The following is a 25,174-nucleotide window of genomic DNA, read 5'->3' as shown; positions in this document are numbered from 1 at the left end:
ATGACTTTTTAAATTTTTAAAAAAATTTTTAGAGACAGAGTTTCACTTTGTAGCCCAGGCTGCAGTGCAGTGGCAGGATCTTGACTCACTGCAATCTCTGCCTCCCAGGTTCAAGCAGTTCTCATGCCTCAGCGTCCCAAGTGGCTGGGATCACAGGAGTGCACCACCATGCCTGGATAGATTTACTACTTTAGTAGAGATGGGGTTTCACCATGTTGGCCAGGCTGGTCTTGAACTCCTGGCCTCAAGTGATCTGCCTGCCTCGGTCTCACAAAGTGCTAGGATTATAGTTGTGGGCCACCGTGCCCAGCTGCTATGACATTTTTAACTATTCAAAACATAAATGGCATTTAAGGTGAATTTATGTAGACATTAAAAGGAAAACATACATTCATCTTATGATTCCATTTGCTAAGCAGCTTCCTCTATTCCATTAATGAATCATGGGGGAAATGGCAGTATTTCTATTACTGGGGAAAATAAAGCCTACAAAATAAAATGCATGACAATTTTAATGGGAGTAAAGCCATATGTTAACATGTTCTTACGGTCCAATTTTATACACACAAATGCACATGTACACAAATATATGTATCGGTTCATACACAAAGACATGAACTCAGGGAAAAGTATATTTTACTGGGCATTAACTATGGTCACCCAAGTATAACATGTCCCTATAAATGTATCTTCCTAACATTTTTACTACTCTCTCTCCGTATTATTACAATGTTGAAAACTATCAGTAACATGTTTCTCATTTCAATCGCTTACATTAAATCAATGTGGTAACAGAAAATTATGTATATTTTCGTAAGAGTATAGCATATTTTATTGCTTTATCTTACTGATGGCATTTGTTTCCAAATGCTTGCTACTACAAATATTCCTGCAAAGAATATATTTTCACAGGTCTCCTAGTGTATATGCGCGATATATTCTCTATGGTCCACAACCAGAAGTGGAATTTTTCAGAGGTTCAGTAAGTGTATTTTCAAATTTGTTAGGTATAATCATACTGTTCTCTAAAAAGAGCAATGTTCAGGTTTTCTTACATTTCACTAACACAATACTACCCAATTATTGGTTTTATCAAACTGGTAAGGAAAGAGTTGTATCAATAGCTTCTGACTTGGTTCTGAGCATTTTTTGATATGTTCATTCCTCTTTTTTTGGTTTAGTCTTTGGTACACTGCTTTTTTTTTTTTTTTTGCCCATTTTTCCAAAAGCATAGTTGCTTTTTCTTATTAACTTGGAGGACAATATTTTTTTTTTCTAGATAGCAATTGACTGAAGTATTGCATTCCGATTCTCCTTTATAGTTTGTATTTTAAATTAATTTGTCATGTAGGAAGCTTTAATTTTAATGTGGCCAAATTTATTCATCTTTTCCTTTATGAGTTTTGGTGCTTGTTTCCTGCTTTAGAAATTAAATCTTCCTCCTAGGTTTCTAGCCTTTTTTCCTCATACCTTCAAAGCAAGTCAGGTAATAAGGAGATCTTTGAACCTGTTATTCCCACTGCCTGAGGTACTTTTCCCTGGGATGGCCATGTAATTTACTCCCTCACTTCCACCGGGTCTCTGTTCAAATGCAGTCTTGTTAGAGAAGCCTCTTCTCACCTTTATTCTGATTTTTTTTCTTTAACACTGTTTTTTAAAGAAATTTCAGATTGTATACATTTTACAGTTCACTGTCTTTGTTCTAGCACTACAATTTTAGCTCCAAAAGGGCAAGAACTTTGTTTCATCCACTGTCCTACCCAGTACCAACAATTCTTTGATGTAGATATTATCATCTGTTTACAAATAAGGAAACTGAAGCCCAGAGGAGTTTAAACAACTTGCTCAAAGTCACAAAACTAAAGAGTGAAAGATGCAAAGCAAAAAAGCACAAAAGTAATGAAGTAAGATGTCAGGATTAAATGAAAATGATAACAAGCATTAGGCAAAGAACAGAATTGCTAGCCCAGTTTCAGCATGAAACATCTTTATGCTGAGCATAAAAATCTTTTTCATAAAGCACAGAGCATTCAAATACATTTTACTACTCCATAAATATATTCTAGATTTTACAAAGAAGTTTGCAATAACTTACAAAATTGCCATTTCAAACATGTCTATGATTTTACCTTTATATCACTTATGTTTCACACTGCTTTAAATCACATTTTTATAATTTACTATTTTTGTTGGGAGCAAATGCAGTAACAATATAGTATTTTTCAAATTATACAACTTAAAAAAATACGCAAACTCCCTATCAACAGGGCAGAAAGGGACCAGAAACACCAAGTCTAACATCAAAATTTTAAGATTTCAGCATGTCAAAAACCTCAGCAAATCATTTATCATTAATTATATGTGCCAGAAGTATGCCCATGAACTCCACTCCTATAAAGCTATTCCCAAATAAGACAAAATACAAAATACTAAAAAACTTAATATACATACAAAAATCTATTTTAGAACAATTTACATAGTAAAAAATTAAAATGTAAATGTCTATAACATATGGGACATTTTTGTAATAGGTTAACTAGCCATATAAAAAATTCACAAAAATTCTTAATAACAAAGCAAGATATATTAATAGTAATTTTGTCACCATACCAAATGAAAAGATGTATATGTATGTATAATACGTAGAAAACTATGTATAAAACCTTGACTCCTTTGAAACAAATACAAAGAAATGATTGCAGGGAATGAAAGATAAAAACAGTAACTGTTCATGGGTGAGTTAATAAAATTGTGGATTTTTGTTTTCTTTATTGACCACAGCCTACAGAGCAGAAACTGGCAAACTTTTTCAGTAAAGGGTCACAAAGTAAATATTTTCCAGCTATGCAAGTCATATGGAGTTTGTTGCTATTACTCAACTCTGTTGTTGTAGTACAAAAGTAGTCACAGGCAATATATAAATGAATGGCTGTTTCTGTGTCCCAATAAAACTTTATTTACAAAAATAGCAGGCAGGATGGATTGGGCCTGAACTGGTCCTAGTTTGCCAACCCCTGCTGTAAAGGTTTTAAGGTGGTATCAAAAACACTGTATACCATTATGTCTCACTGGAATTTAGCTTTCTTCTTACTTCACAATTTTTAAAAATGCAAGAATTTAGTAAACATTTGTGCACACAACCTTAAAGTGGGAATTTTAAAGCAAAGGGATTACCAGACATAGGTTATATACAACCTCAAGGTAAAATGTTTTGTTAGAAATCAGCAGGGTCAGTAAATAACTATGATCTCTTCCTCATAATGTTTCTTGCAAAAGTGAGTTTTCTAAGCTTTAACAAGAAAAGAGCAGTGAGCCGTTTAAAAACCTGATGGCTGAAATTAAGACATATGAATTATACTAAAATGGCTTTAAGCTTGCTAACCCTCCCTCTCTATTACTTAAAGATGTATGTTTTAACTCAAGGCCTTTAAGAGTTGAGAATCATTTGGCTTAAATTTCATTGTATTAACTCAAACATTTTCGGCTGAAAAAGAGACTGCATAATACTTACCATTTGGGGAAAATTGCATTTGTAATGTAAAAATCTTCCTTTTTATACAGAGGAAGAAGCTAGATGATCATCTCTCAGTGTTCTTACGTGGCATTGAGTGGAAGGCCGAATGATTAATGAAAGACCCTCCAAATCTGACAAGATTCTACTTCTGACGAAAAAGAATGTTATTCTTCTTGGTCATTAAATTGATGGGTGTAGCCATCTAGCTGTGCCTCAGTGAAATATCCCAACATTAAAAGAATATAACAGACGGACCTCTACCCTTTATCCTATACACACATACTTTGGCCTAGTTTTTGTATTACTTTGCACATTTTTATTAATATCATAGCAATATATATTTAAACTACTGTGCACACTAGTTTCTTTGCTGATCCTGTTGATCATTTTCCTACGCTTAGTCAAAATATTGACATGATTCCACATAAAAAAGCTGCTATTTGTGGAAATTACATACAATACCCAGAGGCACTAAGCATTCTACGGAGATAGTAACAAATACATTTACAAAACATTATAATCCCTTCTCAAATGCATATGGTAAGTTTTCTGTTGCTCCTAGGAATGGACTCAAGATGTTTTCAATTTAAAGATAAATGTAAACAGACGTTGAAAAAACTGTTAGCACATTATAGAAGACTTAAAGGAATCTAAATCTAAAATTTTCAACTTGCATCTATCATTAATTTTTTTCTATAGTATGTTTCTCCTTGGATATAACATATTAAAAGCAATGTTTTCACTATATGATAGACTAGAAATATGCCAAATGAAATCATATTATTTCATAATAAATGGAAAAAAATGTTTTGCTCATAGAAAATGCAATGTGATCTTTATAAGAATAAACATTTTAAATTGCTGGTATAACCTTTTATATAAATAATTTTACTTCCAACTAATATTTATTTCATGTCATTTTCTTGAGATCCTCTAACTTAAAAAACATGTGGAGAATTAAGGGGCAGTGGCAGGTCAGAGATTAGGTAGTTGACACTAAAGCTGATCCTAGAACTCAGGTGCTCTGGATCCACTCACACAGAGAGACCATATCTTGGTGAATTCAGTGGGAACATTACTGTCTATGGAAACTAATTTGATCTGATTGAAATTTTAAATAAATTTTTAAATGACATTAGTTCTGCCCCTCCAGGACTGCCTACTGATAGAAAAAAAAGGCAGATTAGTTAGGACAATAAAATCATACATTTCTGCAAACGTTTCTCTAAATATGAAACGAAGGTGCCTTTTTATTTTGGAAAACTACTACTTGTAATTACAGGTCTGCTTTATTGTGCCATATTTATAGGTGTAGTAAGAAAAGCAGATTTCAGGTTATCTCATTAAAATCATACCTGAGGTTTTGAATTTTAAGAACATTCTATAATCAAAACCATATCCGACCTTAATTTTATCACTGGATCACCACAGCAGAAACTCTCTACTCTGGGAAATTATATAAAGAGTTTTAGGCCGGGCACGGTGGCTCACGCTTGTAATCCCAGCACTTTGGGAGGCCAAGGCAGGTGGATCACAAGATCAGGAGATCGAGACCATCCTGGCTAACATGGTGAAACCCTGTCTCTATTTAAAAAATAAATTAGCTGGGCATGGTGGCGGGCGCTTATAGTCCCAGCTATCCAGGAGGCTGAGGCAGGAGAATGGCGTGAACCCGGGAGGTGGAGCTTGCAGTAAGCCAAGATCACGCCACTGCACTCCAGCCTGGGCGACAGAGACTCCGTCTAAAAAAAAAAAAAAAAAAAAAAAAAAAGTTTTAAACATAATTTCATATACATACTAATTCTTCCAACTATGGTTTCAAAAACTGCATATTTGCACTTCATGATATTCCACTTAAGATCCATGTGCCTCAAGCCTGAGTCTTACTGAATTGTGGACATTTGAAAACTTTTAAGAACATAATTGTAACTTAAGAATTACTGGCACTTTCATTTGTTGTGTGTCTTCCTCTACCTTTAGACTGTAAATGCCACACCATCAGACATCTTGTGGGGTTTTGTGACTTTTGTACCTCAGCACCTGGCACATATGCCTCCGTGTATGTGTGTATTTATATTTACATATGCCCCACACATATTTGTTTTTACACTGCTAGACGATGTTTTATTCTATACAAAAATATGATAGAGTAACTCAAGGAATATGGGCGGGCGCGGTGGCTCACGCCTGTAATCCTAGCGGATCACGAGGTCAGGAGATCGAGACCATCCTGGCTAACATGGTGAAACCCCGTCTCTACTAAAAACCCAACAACAACAACAAAAAATTAGCCGGGCGTGGTGGCGGGTGCCTGTAGTCCCAGCAACTTGGGGGGCTGAGGCAGGAGAATGGAGTGAACCCGGGAGGTGGAGCTTACAGTGAGCCCAGATCGCTGCCACCGCACTCCAACCTGGGAGACAGCGAGACTTCATCTCAAAAAATAAAAATAAAAATAAAAAATAAAATCAACATAGCCACTGTATCTTTATTAAAATGATCTTTTCAGATGTATACAACAAATACACACAATATACAGTTTGGTTAGAATATTATTGGTCTATTCACAGAGGTTTTGATTTATTGGCAAAGTATTACTAAGTAGAAAAACAATGCGTTTACAGTTTTAAGCTCTTGACTCTTCAACTGATTGGCTTTATCATCTTAAGCAATTTAAACAAACTAATCTCTTTCTCATCAACCAATAATGAGGCCTAATCAATCTTAGGAACTTTTCTGGGCTAAACATTCCCCTCCAAACCTTGTCTTCCTCCATATTTCTATCCTACAACACATAGCTGAACTTCAGAATCATCTCTGATTTCTGTTCTTGAATCTTACTTGTGACATTTATTATCAATTTTGATTCTTCTTCCTCTCAAACAGCAGCTGAGTCACTCATCCATTCCTTTACTTAGGTTCATCCTTGAGGATAAACCATTGCCAGCAGCCAGAACGACTGCCAGCGATTCCTGCTTCCTTTGCTCTGCCTTCTCTACCCTATCCTTAATATTGTTACTGGAGCAAACCTCCATTGGCTTTCTGTTCCCTAAACAGGCATGACGCCACTATTTCCCTTTCCACAGCCAAATTTATCAAGAAGACATGTGGGGCTCAACCTCGTAATACTTCAGAAAGAATTCATAGGTTACCCAATGCCAAATATGTAAAATTGGCATATTAATTGCACTGCATCTACCACCTGTAGCTAAGATTCAAATTTCTCAGCAAGGTTTTCATTGTTCAGCCTAATCAAATTTTCACCAATCTCTTCAAAATGTGTATTCCAGCTTTGATGTATTTATCTTCCTGAAATAAAGAGTATTCACTCTCATTTTATGATTGTGTACCTGCTGTATCTTCTACCAAAATAGCTTCCTCACTCATTTCTCTGTCTCTGAAACTCCTTTTTTTACTTCCACATCCAGCTGAAAAGTCAGTGCCAATTCTCTAGATAAGGAGTTAGCTACTCTCTTGCTACTTCCTTTGCATATTTGTCTCACTGTATTTTAAGTATTTTTCTGTCATCCTACCTTTCTGTAAACAGCAAATATCTCATTCACATTTGCATTAGGTGGTGAAAATATTAAAAAAGGAAAAATAAGTGAAATAAAAATGAATTTACTTGCAAAAACATCAAGTCCTATGTAAGTTACTTTTAGATGATTTACATATATTCCATATGAAAATATAATGTTTCTTATTTTTTCATATAGTTTTCTCTCAAAGACGACTTAAGATTGTTCTTTATTTAAATAAGGTACTGAAAAAATAAAACACTACTGATATGGAGACAATTTTATTCTTAGTAAATATCAATCTGTAACCTATGATACAAAATAACTCCATCTGTTTTCTCCTAGGTTTTTTCAGCAAATCTTTCTATATAGCAACTGCATCTAATAATCTGACTTACTAAATTAGGACGAGAAATCCAAAAGATAGAAATGTTCTCTCTACAGATAAATGAAAAGTAATCATCTGGTATTTGTAACTTTTTGCCTGAAGAAAAAAAAAATACACAAATGACAAAAAAAAAAATAGATTGTTCAAAAAGCAGCAGTAGACTGTCAAATGAAACTAGAATCAGAAATTATTGATTTTTTTTTTTTTTTTTTTTTGAGACCGGGTCTCACTCTGTCACCCAGATTGGAGTGTAGTGTGTGATCACAGCTCACTAAAGCCTTGATCTGCCGGGTTCAAGTGATCCTCCTGCCTCCGCCTCCCAAGTATCTAGAACCATAGGTGTATGCCATCACATCTGGCTAATTTTGTAATTTTTTGTAGAGACAGCATTCCCCCTAATGTTGCCCAGGCTGGTCTCAAACTCCTCAGCTACAGTGACTGGCCAGCGAAAGTGCTGGGATTGCAGGCATGAACCACTGTGCCTGGACTTCTTTTAAAGTTTTACTGATAATGAGTCCAGCATTTTAAAAGAATTTTTCTCTTTCTTAGTACCAGATATGTCTAAAATAAAAAAACACAGGAAAAATGAAGCAACAAATAATGACTATTACCAAAAAGAGAATGGGGCTTTTCTTTTATGTATCACTGTTAAGATCTATATGAAAAAATTCATACTGCTTGTGAAATTTCTTTGAATCCTAAATCTCGGCTTGATGCCAATGATCCATGAAATGAAACCTTGGAGAATTCCTGCCATACAATAAAATTATGATCTCAACACAGCTTTTCATCCTTCTGCTCAGTATTCCTGATGTGTTTCAATAAACTCATCACTTTATCTAGATAAAGTATACTGCTGAAATGCTACATCATGGATTGAAACAAGTTAGGAAAAAAAAAAAAAAGAAACTACAATAATTCAATAAATGAGAGTTAAAAACTTACCTGCAACAAATGCTTTATGTTTCTATCAATTTGCTTTAATGTTAACATATTTTGCTCCCTGAATATCTTTAAATAATAAGTTGAGAGTAAATACAGCTTTGCCCTTATTTTTTAATAGGGAGGAGTGGGTATGTCTACAAACATATACAGATACTTCCTTTTCTCACCGAAGGCCCCTCTGATGTGCAGAAAGCATTACTCTCTTACCGTATTAAAGCTGGTGTGCAGAAATTCGGTATTTGTTGAAAAATATAGCAAAATTTGTATTTCCGATTCCAGTCTGTGAGACAAACTAGAGCCAAACAAGTACTCCTCATAGTAGTTTCTTAATTTTGAAACCATAAAGCATACAGGCAAGTAAACAAATGTAAGCAAGAAATGGGCTGCAGATATGCCCAATTTCATGTATGTATCCAAACATGCATAATCAAGGGTGGAAGAAATAAAAATGTTGAGAATTGAGACATAGGAAGAAGACGGTCAGTGTTGTTCAATGAGTTTTAGAAAGGTGTCTTTTAGTTCTCCTGCAATATAAAGGAGATTTATAATCATTTTCTTCTCAACTTCATGTCCTTCATTTTCATTAAACCTTGAAAAACTGCATTTTTATTACAAGTTATATGATTTAATGGGTTCAAAAATTTTGCTCTAGAAAAATTAAGTCATTTCACTGTTTACAGTTCAAGTTTTAGAATTTTGATAAGTTTTATTAGAAGATGATTTTTTTTTTCGGTCATCTACACCTTTGTCAAAAGCTAGGTGTATTCGTTCTCATGCTGCTAATAAAGACATACATGAGCTTGGGTAATTTATAAGGAAACAAAGGGTTAATGGACTCACAGTTCCACATGGCTGCGGAGGCCTCACAATCATGGTGAAAGGCCCATCGTACATGGCAGCAGGCAAGAGAGAGCACGTGCAGGGGAACGACCCTTTATGATACCATCAGATCTCATGAGACTTACTATCATGAGAACAGCATGGGAAAACCCACCCCCATAATTCAGTTACCTCCCAATGGGTCCCTTCCATGACATGTGGGTATTATTACAATTCAAGGTCAGATTTAGGTGGGGACACACAGCCAAACAATATCACTAGGAATCAACCCACATATATGTGTTTATGCATATTATCTGTGGCCACCAAAGTTCCGAGTAAGAAAGAAGGAAAAACAGAGAGAGGAATAAACCAACTAGCCTTTTGTGATTATTGGATGCTTAATGTGTGCTAGCTCATTTTCTTCACACAAAAATGCCGTGTGGTTAGTATTGCTAATCCTGATTTTACAAACAAGGAAGACTTTCAGTTTCTCGAGAATTCCAAGCGCTTTAAACATTTTCCATCCCTCTTTCTCCACCATACAGTAATCACTGTATACCACCACTTCATGCAGTGCCTAAAACACAGTAAGCGAATAAAACAGGTTGCTTGAATAAACTGAAGTGGTCAGTCTTTGCTGGTAGATTTTTAAAAATGCATTGTTATGACACAACAAAGTAATAAAATCCAAAAACTTCAGTGTTGTTAAAAAGATTTTTCATCCAGATTAAAAAGCGTAGGCATGACTAACATTCATTCATGAAATTATACATCACACACCATAATAAAGTATTGTATATAAAACTTAAGTACTTGCACAACCAATAGACCATGAAAAAGAAAACTGAATTCTAATTCTAGCTCACGTAGGCTTCCCTAACACAAGCCCTTTGTGGGCTCTAGTTCTCCTACATATAAAATGAGGTTTGGCCTGGACAAATTCTAAGATACTTAAAAGTTTACAGCTTTAGTTATATATAGTACTGGAGAATTTGGTCTAGACTACTTCATTTGAATATGAATCTTAGTAACCAGGATATTAGTAATCAAATTTTATAAAGGACACTAGAGGCACACGTTAAATTCTCATAATGGCTCAATATGTTCAAGCAACACTATGAATTTAAATTTCAAACATTTTTATAAGACTCACACAAACATCAATGTTCCCCCAAAACAGTGTCCAAACTAATTTTATTTCATTCTAAGAATATTCAGATTAGATGCTTAACCTTACCTTTTTCTTATCCTGCTACTATTTCTTATCGTGCTACATTCTTTACCCTTCTAAATCTAAATCATAAATTACATTGTATGATCTGATTCACAACACTTAGTCTGACTCAGTCTGGTATGTTCCAAAAAGGCATGTTGAACCACTCAAAATCTCCTTCTTCTGACATACCATATATTTAAGGGAAGCAGTATGATGATAATCCCTTTTTTAAGCTGCTATTTATACCATAAGGCACTTTTTTCTCACCATTAAGATGCCATAGGGAAAAGCCATATAAATTTCACAAAAAAATCTAGCCAGAGATCATCAATGCAGAGTAAGAGTAATACTTTGAAATTCAACAGTCAGTAAAAAATAAATTATGATCTGTTAATGATACTGAATAGTAACAAATTACTCTGTAGTAGGAAATAATTAACAAAAAAATAAAATTACTCATACAGAACAGCTTAAAATTTAATGTATTTTTAAAATCTTGATATTTACTGCCAGGAAAAATGTCAATTTAATAACATGTAGCTCTGGTTTGCCCTTTTCAATTCATCAATATTTTAAAAGGATACTCAGTACCAGAATAATGTGTGATTCTGCCACAAACTGAGCCTGGCTGCTCCCATGAATGTAGCTCTATAAAAGAAGACAAAGAAACAGAAATTACAGTTTGAGAAAGCCTCATAATTATTTTGTAGTTTTAAGTCATGAAAATAAACAATGGAAAAATCCAATTAGATTTTTACTAATTAAATTTTTATTACTTCCTACTAGGTTCCACTTATTTTAAATAATTATTAGTTAAATGCAATTAGATGACAATGTTGGTTGATGATACTACTGTAAACTGTAGGTGGCATCTTAGTATCAAAAGCAAACAATATAACGTGTTAAGGGATTTATCACAAACATACACACATTAAATATAATTCCTGTAGAATTACTGCAAAAGTACAAAGTAGAACAAAACATTTTTATGATTTTTCATCCTTTAAAATAAGTTAGAAGTGACCAAATGTCTAATCACTACTTCCCACATTATCAAAGTTTTTAAAATAAGGAGTCAGCTTTATAAATGCACATAATTCATTATAGCATTTATATTTTTTCAAAACAAAATTATTAAAATTGTTTTACCCTATTGAGTAGCATACAGTTGATTATAGAAAATCCAACACAAATCTCCATCTAGATTATCTGGTTTCTAAATTGATTCCCATGATTATTTCTGTTGTTAATCTCTCTTATATCAGTTGCTATGCAGTTGTTTTAAATAAACGTCCTTGTCTAAGTTTTCTATTTATATTAAAAAATACTGGAGAAAAAATATAGCAGCTTACAGTACAAATCAATGACTCAACTTTTACATCATTTATGATGTATAATTGTATCATATGCTTCAGATAGTATGCTCACAGTATCTTGTTTTTTCTTCTTCTTCAAACTTTTTCGGGGCTACATGTGCAGATTTGTTACATGGGTAAATGGCATGTCGCCAGGATTTGATGTACAAATGATTTTGTCTCCCAAGTAGTGAGCAAAGTACCTGATAGGTAGTGTTTCAATCCTCACTTTCCTCCCACCCTCCAACCTTAAGTAAACCCCAGGGTCTACTGTTCCGCTCTCTGTCCATGTGTACTCAATGTTTAGCTACTACTTGCAAGTGAGAAGATGTGGTAGTTGGTTTTCTGTTACTGCATTAATTTGCTTAAGATAATGCCTTCCAAGTGCATTCATGTTGCTACAAAGGACATAATTTCATTTGCATGGCTGTGTAGTATTCCATGGTGTATATGTACCACTTTTTTTTAATCCAGTCCACTGTTAATTGACAGTCATATAAAGTAGTTATTACCTGTCAACTTCCAAATGAGGAACTGAGACTTAGAAAAATTTACCTAACTTGTTCAAGACTGCACAACTACTAATCGGTGAAGTTTGGACTGAAACCCAGGACTGTTTGTATAGGTATGTATGCCCTTCCCACCATATAGTAACTTACCAAAACACAGGAGGAACCTCAAGTAAAACTTTGTAAAAACTTTAATTAAATGTTGACAGTTAAAGTAATTAAAATCAGTATTTAAATAACTGACGAACATATCTGAGTTTAACAGTACAGGATAATATGACCAAATTTACATAACAACTGCAAAGTAGTTTGCCTCTATGAGGATCGCAAACTTAAGGAATAACTTCAGACGTCTTCTAGGTGAGTGGTTTATAATCCTTTCTGTTTATTTTCAGTAACAGAATCTTCTTTGATCAATCTTTTGTCAAGGTCATCAATGGACTCCCCCATTACTAAATCCTATGGTCATATCTAAGTCTTACTGGACTTAATCTACCTGAAAACTCTGCTGCATCTAACCACTTGTTCTCTTTAATATTTTCTTCATTTGACTTCCAGAACCCCAGTCTTGCAGATGATTCTGCCTCACTGGCTCTTCCTCCTCCGGAAGGAGGAGGCTCTTCCCTTCCTACATTCTAGACTCTGGAGTATCTCAGAGCTCAAAAGGCTTAGGCCTCTTCTCTCTACTCAGCCTTCCCAGGTGTTCTCATCCAATTTCATGGCTTTAATTATGTCTATATTGATGATTCTCACATTGGTGTCTAGTCTGATATACTGGAAGTCTGAAAACAGCTAAAACGCAACTCCTGATCTGCCTCTCTTTCTGTCCCAGCATCTTGCTTCTCTCCCATTCTCCCCTAACTCAGGAGAATAACTTAATTTTTCCAGTTGTTTAGGTAAAAATCCTGGAATCACCTTTGTGTCTCTGTCCTTACTTTTCTTTCACTCTTTTCCTTGACTTTATTCCCTCCTTCCTCCTCCCTCCCTCCCTCTCCACATATCCAGTCATTCAAAAAATACTGTTGGCTCTACTTTCAAAATTCATTCCAAATTCAACCACTTTTCACCCCTCCCAGGAAGAACTAGCAAAGGAGGCTAAAAAATAAGACCCCAAGATCTGTCTGATCCAACCAGTCATCATCTCTTGCCTAGACGATTGCAACAGCCTCCTTTATTCTCTCTGCCTCTACCCTGGAGTTGATTTGTCATTCAGATGAATACTGCTGAAACTATCCTATCATTACTTTGCTCAAAACACTTCAATGCTTTCTCAAATGTGTGAGAAAAGCATCATATCATGCAATGCATTTTGTGCTTCCAGTCACAATAACCAGAAACCTATGTATTTCTTTTCAATTTAAAAATGCAGCTAGGTTAAAATAAATCACACTTTGTCCTTAGAGACTTGGTTCATGAAACTGATCTATAACCGTTGTAGCTTATTTCTTGTATACATAAGGCAGGAGAGAGGAACGGCTTTGGAGACAGTCCGGAATTTGCCACCTACTAACTGTTATTGTGAACAAACTACTTAGCCTCAATTATCTTTAAAATAGGATTAAGAGGATATTCCTCAAGATACTTTCCTAAAAATCATATAAGATAGTATGATACACAATAGTGTAATTGATCAAATAGAAATCATTTCATAGTCTCCACTTCAACAAACTTTGTATCTTGTTCACTTGATCTTAGCCAAAAGGCCGAAAAGCTGTTTTTATCTTCTCAACAAACAGCATTCAGAAATTCATTTCCTTTTCGTAAGTGAATTTAGTGTGTTGAACTGATAGTTTTAAAAGATAATATTCAGGAATGTATACTAACATTCTATAAAATACATTCAGGAATGTATACTAACATACTATAAAAACATTGATTTTTGTACATCTTTTTATTTTTGTCTTCAAAATCATATCAAAAGTAGATACCCTAAGAGCCTTCAGGATTTACTTAGCTTGAATTTGTTTGCAAATTTTTAATTCATCAATTAGTATGTATCAGGCACCACCTCAGGCAACAGAAATCCAGCAGTTATAGGAAAAAATACCTATGTTCTCAAGCAGCTTACACACACAAATTACAAGATTACATTTTATCTACTAATGTGCAACAAAGAGATTACTGGCATACACCAAAAGCTATAAGAGTAAGCACAAGAATAAGAATGAGTAAGTATTGCAAAAGTCTTAAACACTGAACTTAGATAGCTAGCTTTCATTTATGGGGCCCTTAAAGCAATGATTTAATTCACTTAAAATTAACCTTAGGTCTGCGATTTTAACCTGGTCTTAAAAATTTGTCTCTAACAGATGTATATACTTTCAAAATCCTTTGAAAGAGGGAATATTGAATAATGAATTCCCTGAAAGCTAAAGCATGGTGTTCATTTATTTATTTTCCTCTCTGATTTTTTACTAATTCTCATGAGTGAGGGAAATAGCAGTAACTCAGGATAATTTATTCCAAAATATATATTTAACTTGTATTAATAAGGGCAATGCATTTTCAGATCAGGTGAATAGTCAAGAAAAAAATGTGTGCAGGCTTTGATAATGAATACGTATCAATTCTTCCACAGGAACAAATGTTTCAACAAACCATTAATATCAATGTTTTTTATTTGTGTAGGCCATTGAATATTTCTCTTCTTTTTCTTTTGTTTTTGAGACAGTTTCACACTTTTTGCCCAGGCTGGATTGCAGTGGCGTGATCTCGGCTCACTGCAACCTCCGCCTCCTGGGTTCAAGCGATTCTCCTGCTTCGGCCTCCTGAGTAGCTGGGATTACAGGTATACACCACCATGCCTGGCTAATTTTTTTATTTTTAGTAGAGATAGGGTTTCACCCTGTTGGCCAGGCTGGCCTCAAACTCCTGACCTCAAGTGATCCGCCCACTTTGGCCTCCCAAAGTGTTGGGATTATAGGCGTGAGTCACCGCACCTGGCGTCATTGAATATTTCATAGAGCATATGAACCAACATAAAATAAAAAGTGGTTCAATAAAAAAAATGGTTCATAAAAATAAGGTTGTAAGAAAATTCATTGCCATGACTCATGACTTACTTAAAGCCCAATTTTATGTAGAAGAAAAATAGTATAGCATAATATGAGAAAACAATATATATGAATGATATGTTCTTAATTTCAGCTAACATACTTGAAAATAAAAAATTGTATATTTTGTTTAATATAGTTTCTATACCTCTTATATGGCAATATCAAGAATGGGTAAACATAAAATGGAAATGAAGCTAAATATACTCTATATCAGTATGTGAAATAAACCTGATTCCACTTAAGTTATTACTAAATTCTTGGGAACATGACACCAGTCAGCATGTTCTGCTTTTTCAACATTTTTAAATTCTGCTGGTAGTAAATACTCCTTAAGGAATCTTTTTAAACACATGTTCTGAAAATAAGAATGGCTACGGTGGACCAATAGGTTGTTACTTGAGAAGGTAGCTATGGCAACAAAAAGCAAACTGAACTTAGAAGTCAGTTTCCAGTGCTAATAATGGCCATTCAATTTAAAGAAATAGTGGTTACTTAATGAGTTCAGTAGTTTGGGCCTCAGTTTCCTAATCTGCAAATTGGAAACTGACAGCACGAAGGAAACAGTGCAGTGCAGTAGTTTATAAAATAGATTTTAGTCAAATTCCCTGAAGTCAAGTTTCACAAGAAAGACCTTGAGCAAATTACTCTAAACTTCAAATTGTTAAGCTCTTTGATCGAAATAATAAAGTGTGACAAGTGAATTGATAATACATGTAAAATAGCCTAATGCCTGAAACACAGTAAGAAGTCAATAAATATAATCACCACCACCACCACCACCACCATCATCATCACCAATCATCTAAGATTCAAATGAGATTCCAAATTTTAATGTCTTAGGACATATGATTCATAGATAAAATTAGTCTCCACTGGTTTATGCCCATTGTTAATTCAGTAATAGCAAACTATATCTGAGTTAATTCTCTTGCCAGTGAGTAATTTGTTTTTGTAAATTTATGCAAATCCCTTATATACCAACCTGATATTATTAGCCTTGAGAGCAAAACATATTAACCACCAGCCTGTTTAACCCTAACAATGACTGCTTTAGTTAAATGGGCTTTGGATCAAAACCAAATTCTAATATAAGCAGAGTGCAAAAAGTTGTTCAGTAATACATATTTGCCAGAAAATAGCTATTTTGAAGACAATAATACACAGTGTTAAAATTAATTATTTCTCTTATTCACTGATAAAGCAGTGCTGGTATTGCTTTGCTTTGGCATATAATCCCTACTAAAAAAAAAAAATTAAAATGCTTAAATCAATCCCATGAAATTTCCGAATTTTGATCATTTTTTAAATTATAACTTATTTTAAAAAGGCCCATTTATAACATTAAGTAAATGACAAATGAAACTAAGATTTGACAGTGTTGGATGATACCCAAATGGTGATTTGTCTCAGTTTGGGTCAAATCCACAAAAACACTTTTTGGTCCTTTCTTCTTGCATTTTAAAATAATACATGATTGCAAAATAAACCAAGAGCTTGTCCGCAGCTAGAGGAAACAAGGCTGATTATCTCTGACTAACTATATGAGTTCTTTCAGTCCAATCTTGTCATGCAGTTTTACGCAAATCAGTATGAAATGATATGCAAATTTTTTTCCATCTATTTTCTTTCATCCTCCTTGAAAACATCATGAAAAAGTACTAGTGTAAATCCTTTCAGTCTGTTTCAGTCCTTTATTCACTACCTGCCAGAACAAGGGCAATGGACACGCAAAATCTGAGAAAATCTTTTAAGTGATAATCTCTCAATTGTTTAGCATCTGATTCAGTAATCTTTATGAATACAGAAATTATTGCAATAGCAAAAAAAAGGAAGAAAATATGATAATTTACTGTCAACCTAAAAACAAGAGGGAAAAAACCTTGTATTATCCTTGACAACACTTCTCAGAAGTCAGAGGGTTGCCTTACTGTTTTTAAATGAACCTAACTATCTCTGAAATTCATCTTAACTACTTAAGATTTTCCAGTAGAAAAGTCCTAGTTTTCCTGATCAATGTCTACATAAAATGAGAGATCTGCTTTTCTGTGCATGACAGAATCAGTTTATTTTTGCTGAGTGTCTTAGTCTGCTTGGTTGCCCTAACAAAATACCATAGACTGGATGGCTTAAACAACAGAAATAATTTTCTCACAGTTCAAGAGATTCAGAGTCCAAGATGAAGGTGCCAATGGGATTGGTGTCTGGTGAGGACTCCCCCTGGGCAGAAGACAGCCAGCTCCTCACTGTGTGCTCACATGACCTCTTCTTTGTGAGGGATAGAGACAGGTAGGCGTCTCGATACTTTCCTCTACTTCTAAGGCCAACAATCCAATCAGATTAGGGACCTTCTCTCATGACCGTATTTAAACTTAATTGCCTCCTAAACGCCCATGTCCAAACAGTCACATCTGGGGAGTTAAGACTTCGACATCTGAATTTTAGAGGAACAAAATTCAGTTCATACCTCTCAGTAATTCTAAGTGAATAAGATAGCATTTCAAAACCTATCAACTAGTGGGAATGTAGTCATGATACTAGTCCCAAGTCTCCTTTGTGTGCTAAAATACTATGAATTATTTTCTTTTCAGTTTCGTTTTTAGGATACTAATGTCCAGGAAAGGATACTTTTGAACTCTTAAGACAGGAAGTATCTTGGTTCATCACTGTAACTGCACAAAGTAAGCTTAAATCCCACTCTAACATTCTAATAAAAGATTCCTGTTTCTTACTAGTTACATGTTTGTAGTCCTATCCTTGGGGTCTTCTTTGAGGCAGCATTAGTTCTTACTAGGCTCTACACCAAATGGCAGATGTGATATAGATGATAAAATACTCAGGCCAAGTCCTTCTGGATTTGCCGGAAAGAAGAGATATAAATGGGTATCATCTCCATCCAGGTGACAAAGAATGCCACTTGTTTGATTTCCCAGACGCTGCACATAACTTCTGCTGGAAATTCCTAAGCACTTCATTAAATATTTGGCTTCCACTAAAAAATGATTACAACAGAGAAATAAAACAGTTCTTCATGAAAACAGTGACAAATCTTGATTACTTGCCACTCAAAGAATTTTTTTTCTGTGAGGTGTCAGCAATAAGCCACCATTCTCTTTTCATCTGAAGCTGCAGGACATTGTTTAGCAATGTCTCAGCTGAATTTACTGCAACTCTGTTATGGAATATGAAATCCTTACCTGGCCCAACCATACTCCAAAAAGTCATCTTGGAATTTTATTTTCCTATTTGAGGATCAAAAGGGTTGATACTTAACCTAAGTTAGTGGTTCTCAAAAGAATTTCAAAATAATGTGTGCATGAAATTGACCAGAGATATTTAAGAAACAGATTTTCAGGCTCTATATATGGAAATTCCAATGTATCAGGTCTGTGGTAGGACGAGAAATATGTACTACTTAAGAGCTATAAGCCATGACTAAATAACACTAAATAACTACATTTTGTGGGAGGCTGTATGGGAAGGTGCAATGTATAATACTGTAAAAGCTTTCAGAAAGGCTATATATTCAGGGAAGACTTCTCACTAGTAAGAAGAAGAAGAAGAAACTTCTCACTAGTATTTTAAAAGTTTTTTAAAATAATAAATGAACTGCTACACATCCAGATAAAATATCTTAATAGTGTAAGATGATTTGTTTTTTAATAAAAAAAATTTCCACTGGAACAGTGGGAGTTGAGAGCTCTACAGACAGAAACCATATAGAGAGCTTGTGGCAAATTGCGCCTAAGCAATAGAAGATTCTACATACATGAAGTTAATCAGGCAGGTAAGCAACACCACATAACAACTAACATATTTCTGAAAATTCAGATTGCAGTCATCCTGTCTAGTATTTTCAGAGCATCTCTAGAATACTATAAGAGGCATGGTAAATATTACAGGAAGAGAGAAACTGAGCCTTTTGGAGATGGAAGAACCAAATGGTGGGTTAGTAGCTTCTAACCAGAGACTGGATTAAGTCCACGGATTTTTGGTTAACTGTGGCCCCATGCTTGGTCTTATTCAGTCCCTTCTTCATAAAAAGTTATCTGTCCTGATAGTAAAATGGAGAAATAGCTCTCTTGGTGAGCTTTACCTTTATTACACTGTCAATAAGACTGGTAGTCTAGGTGTTAAAGATAAAAGAAAAAAAAAAAGAGAGACAAAACAAAACCCATCAATAGTAAGGAAACCCTAAGCAGAATATACTGCAATAATTCACGATAACTGGCCCTCCGTAGAAAGTCAGTCAACAAAAACACAGACTGCAAGTATGGAAAACTCCTAGGATCCTAGGATAACACAAAACAACCCTAAGCCCCAGACACTAGTGAGACAGCTAATGGGAATCAACTGTGTTTCAGGAAACACTTTATACTGTTTGATCAAAACTGTTAATAGGACCAATTAGAGAGCTTCTCATTCTACTGTATTTTCCAAATAAATGTTGAGAGAACAAAAATACAACAACACAATAAGATGAAGTTTCTTCTAAATACAAACTTTAAAAGTCTGTCCCATGAACTGCTTAAGTAATTTTAGTAATTTGTGTTTTGTTGATAATACATTTCTAGACTTATAGATTTCATTTTGTTCACTAACAAAGAAAAATGGAAATATATAATTGCATAGAATTTTCTTGTGCAAGTAAATGAAATTAAAAGTTCAAAATGAAAAAGTATTACATCCTTCAGCATTTTAAAATTCAACTGAATAGCTTTTAATGTAAGATACAGAAAATATGTATATCTATGCTGGAATTGCTTTTGTAGCTGTCACATTGGGTATACATGAAACGTATAATATAATCTCTGTGTATGTGTGTGTGTGTATTTTACTTTTTATCCTGGGGGGAAAAAAGCAACTATGTCAAGGAACATTAATATTCTCATATCATTATTATAAATGTAAATCCAAAATACAAAACCGAAAAAAACTTAAATAACTTAAAATTTTCATAATTCTGCATTAAGGATGAAGTTACTCGTTTCATATCACCAAATATTTTGTACTGTGATTGTCTAAGAAATGAATTAGGAACAGGTTCTCTGTGCCCTAATCTAGATTTGCCAATAAATTGAATGATTTCCCCAGGAAAGCTATGTAACCACTGTGTAATTCATTTTCTAAGTACAAAACATTTTTTCTTACTTAGGGGTGATTAGGAGATAAAAAAAGATGTTATTAGCAAGCAAAGTCTATAAAATGTGTTTAAACAAAAAATAAGAATCATTGTCTTCTTTAAAGCAGTCTGTCTCTTACATTTTCTTTTGATGTACCTATGAATATGAATGTCCATAATACTCTCAGTATTCACATGAAAATGCTTTGACAATTCTATAAGCACATGAACATGGATGACAAGAACCCTGGGTGGCCAGGGAATTACTCTTTAATAAGGAACCTTTTCACATGTCTGTTATATTGCCCTTTGATCATTATCTGGATTTGTATTTATTTGTGGTCACTGCCTCAATTGCAATATAATCAAAATCTCTCTCTCAGTGCCATTATATCATCCTAAACTACTATGTCCAGTACTTCAGATAGCTTTACTTTACATTCTTGAAACTTCTCTTATATGGTCTCAAGAATGACATTTCCCCTAAAGCTCACCTAATGCCAGCAGCTTTGGAACTCTAATGTCATCCATTTGCTCTGTATGTCCAGGACCACTGCATTGTGATGAGCAAATCTGGAAAGTCACTGCTTCTAAATCTTTGACATCAGAGACTTTATCTTGACATCTGATATGAAATACAGTACAACAGTATGATAAATGAAACGTGTCTAAGAAATAAAAATGGCCCTAAGGATTCAGATATTAGGCCTATATAACATGGTTGACAGTACCATGGCTTTGCAGGCCTTCAGACTGAGTTTAATAATGAGTGTTACTTGTTGAGGCTGCCTAATGAGACTTAAATTTAGAGGTAATTTTATATTTCTTTAAGCTTGCTACTTGAAGGCTACAGATGAACAAAATTCATTTTTATATTTAATCAGTAAACTATCAGTGTGAATCAAGGTATATAAGAAATGTTCTGTGTATATATATACCATATTTAACAATGATATATCACTTCTGCTTCTGCTACAAATACTTTATAGCACTCAGCCTGGGCAACACTGTGAGACACTGTCTCTACAAAAAATAATTAGCTGAGTGTGGTGGCAAGTGCCTCTAGTCCCAGCTACTCAGGATGCTGAAGCAGGAGGATCACTTGAGACCAGGAGTTTGATGTTACAGTGAGCGATGATCATGCCATTGCATTCCAGCTTGGGCAACAGAGTAAGAGCTTGTCTGTACAGAAACAAACAAACACAAAACTTTATAGCACTAAACACAATAATCACGTTTAACAGAAATCCCATACTCTAATGGTTTGGATCTCTGGTTCCATGTGAGACTTCTAGGCTTGAATTCTGTGTGCAATTGAGCATTTTATTTAGCCAACATATGGTGCAGTTTCCTGGCATGTGAAATGGGGATAAAAGGATCTGTACTTCATTAAGGTCGTTATAGTAAGTTAAAGTTTTTAGAAAAGTGTGATGTAAGCTTTCAGTGTTAGCTATCGTGGTTGTATGTTATCATGTTTATTTATTCTACAAATATGTATTGAGTGTCTAATACATGGCAGGTTACATTCCTAGGCATGTGAGATAAAATAGTGAACAAAGCAATTATCTCCGGCCTCATGGGGCTGTGTGTGTATGTGTTTGGGAGATGACAGACAAAAAACAGTGATTCTAAAAATATGTGTATGTGTACAATATAAAATGAACTGTACACTGTAAGTGCAAAGTGCTGTAAGAAAAGGAAAACCAGAAAAAAGTAAGGGAGTCAGAAGTATTGACAATGGGGAGCAGGTTGCAATTTAAATGGGAAGAGGGTCAGGATAAACACCACAGAGACTGTCTTTGGCATCTGAACACAGTTGTGAACAAGGGAAGGCAGTTAGTCATATGGATTCTGGGGGAAGCACATACAAGAAAGATGGAATAATGGTCAGCACGAAGGCCTTAAGATAGACATATGTTCAAGGAACAGTAAGAGGGTTAATGTGCTGGTGAAGACTTAGATGTTATGCTGAATTATATGGTGAGTCATAAAAGGAAGACTGTGAGAAGAGTGACATGAACTATGTCAAGAACAGACTATAATGAAGCAAGAATAGAAGCATGGAGACTAGGGAACGTTTACTACAGTAATCCAGACCAAAGATGCTGATGACGTAAGGCAGTTCGACAGCAGGTAGTAAGAAGTGATCTGATCCTGCAGCAGGTGGTAAGAAGTGATCTGATCCTGGATATATTTTAAAAGAAAAAATACATACATATATATATATATTTGAAGGAAGAATGACAAGATTTCTTGTTTACTGTTTTTATACAAAAAGCAACAACATTAAAACTGATAGGATGTAAAGATTTAGTTATTTTAACGTCCAAATTCACAGTAAACACATATTTGAGTATTTGTAATACAAATATAGACCATTTAATATTTAAGTTCAATTGAGGATATATGAATTTCAAATAAAATCAACATAAGTTATATATTTAAGTTTATGAAAATTAAAGAGGTCACCAAAATGGTAAATTGTACTTTAATTACAAGAGAGATACATTATTTGTCCATGAAGTTCTATTCTCTTTTTATATTTCTCTCCTTTGGAAGATGTGTATCCTTAAATTCAACAGCTCTTTTACATGAAAGACTCCATCCCAGACAGGTCTATATTTTCACAATTTATGAAGTACCGGTTTCTGACTTGATATCCCACTTGAATGTCCTAACACTCTAAAATCAAAACCGTACAAATAAATGTCAATATTCTCCACACAAACAAATTTATCTTCCCAGCACGCCAAGAACCTATCAGTATTACAACCATTCTTCTAATGACCTAAGCTTCAACTCTGACATCTCTGCCCTACAATCAATCACAAAGCTAATGGGCATTTCCTGTTTTCTACTGCCACTTTTCTATTACTTTGACCCAAATGATTCTGTCTGAATGTTTAACGTATCATGCTTGGATTATCACTCATCTTTACTTTCCAATTCCTCACTTCTAGTTAAATTTTCCAAAATCACGACTTTCATCAATCTATTACTCACAAACATTTGAAAACTTAAAATTGATTAGAGGTAATTCAAATCCCTTGGCAATCTATGCCAAACATCTTTGAATCAATCAATAAATAAATATTCAGTATTTAGATATTGTTTCATAAAATACAAAATGCAAGTAAATATAAAACATAGTGTCTTGGCTCAAAAGGAAATATAGTATATATACTTAAAAATGTCTAATCATGCAAGGCAAAATAGAATCTTCATTCTCTTTTAAGTATTTTGTTTAACACTCAAGATTTAGTAGAGTAAGATGTAAATCTGTGCTTGAGTTAACCTCCTTCGTAACTGGGGATAAAAGTGTTTCTCTTCTTGAGAGCTGCTATAGGACTCAGCAGATCACAAATTAATAAAATTGGCAATTAAGTTGTATGGTACAAAATGAAGAATAGAATTTTGGTGGTCAATTTAACTATATGTCCAAATGAGTGCTAGAGAAACACAAAAGTTGAAATTACAGTAGGCTGACATGGAAAGACTCCAGAGATGGTTAACTATAAACAGAATATTTTAATGTAGATTATACTGAGGTAAGTAAGGAATACTGAGACAGGATTTCAAACAGGTACAATGTGACAAGGAAATTAATAGAGGATGGAAAGCAAAATTGTTTCTCTGGTCTTACTGGGAAGGAGTTTGGAGGCAGACATGATTGGGATACCAGATTATGTACAATTTTCTTCACATCTCTATAAACAAAATCACATATTTCAGTAAAAGCAGTCTCTTCATTATTCTCAAACAATCCTATCCCCATTTTGACCTCTATACAGGTTCTTAAGGCTGTTCCATCTCTTTTCCTGATTCATCTCAAAAAATGATGTTTCCTCTTATTGACAGACCAAAATTCACATTGATTTTAAGGCTAATTCAAATTCCACCTCCTTTAATGAGATTTTTTCCTAAAATTTTGCCTCAGGATAATATTTATTGCTATTAAACTATTCCAATACTTACTATCTATAACATTTGACCTGTATTTTAAACATATATGGATTTATAATGTCATAGTGTTGTTTTCAAGCCGTAAATCCAGAATTCTGTCTATTGCAGGGAAAATGATATTATTTACAGAAGACAATAAAGGAGAACAGGCTTCAAATACATCCTTCAATATATTTTAAAACAATTAAATAATACAATACATTTAAACCCTACAGTAAAATATTCAGGGATTTTTAAAATTCAGAGCATCTAATTACAATTCTCTATTTTTTTGATTTCTCAAATGAAGCTATTATTAAAGTCCTCAAAAGGGTATGAAGAACAGTTAAACTCAAAAAATCGCATAAACAGTAGAGAAAAAGAGTGATGATTTAAATAATTATGTAGTAAATGTTCTTCAAAATTAATAAAACCAGAGTTACTCATTTCATATTTACACTGAGCTCATGAAATAATTATTTTCATTTTTGGTAAGGAGTTTTTTGCCAGTGAAGTTTCTTAACAAATAAATATTGATATTTGATACTTAGTATTTACTATTAGTATATAATTAAAATATTTCTCCAGAGATTTCAAAGTCTATTTCATCATTAGTAATTAATGTATCACAAGTCTATCAGTGTATTACAACACAGCACTTATACACACTTATTCAATTTTTTACCCATAAATTGGTTGTATCAAATATACTTCTATTTTTGACAACTTTTTCTTTATAGATTTCAAAAAGGTTACATTGACTTGCAAATATCAAAATCATACTTACTTATAA

At 34.1% G+C, this 25,174-nt stretch overlaps 1 protein-coding gene across 10 annotated transcripts in view; it reads right to left on the bottom strand.

Annotated features, from left to right (window-relative positions):
• The window catches only part of TUSC3 (tumor suppressor candidate 3), a 435,781-nt gene that overhangs the window by 124,192 nt on the left and 286,415 nt on the right, over window positions 1-25,174 (bottom strand). For all 10 annotated transcript variants that reach the window (XM_074000326.1, XM_065518907.1, XM_074000325.1 and 7 more), the window contains one exon: window positions 10,985-11,048. In XM_074000326.1, the coding sequence (XP_073856427.1) occupies window positions 10,985-11,048 (64 nt within the window). The remainder of the gene's footprint in view (window positions 1-10,984; window positions 11,049-25,174) is intronic.

Source organism: Macaca fascicularis, chromosome 8 (genome assembly GCF_037993035.2).
Source record: "Macaca fascicularis isolate 582-1 chromosome 8, T2T-MFA8v1.1".
NCBI lineage: Eukaryota > Metazoa > Chordata > Mammalia > Primates > Cercopithecidae > Macaca > Macaca fascicularis.
This window is presented reverse-complemented; position numbering and strand designations above follow the sequence as displayed.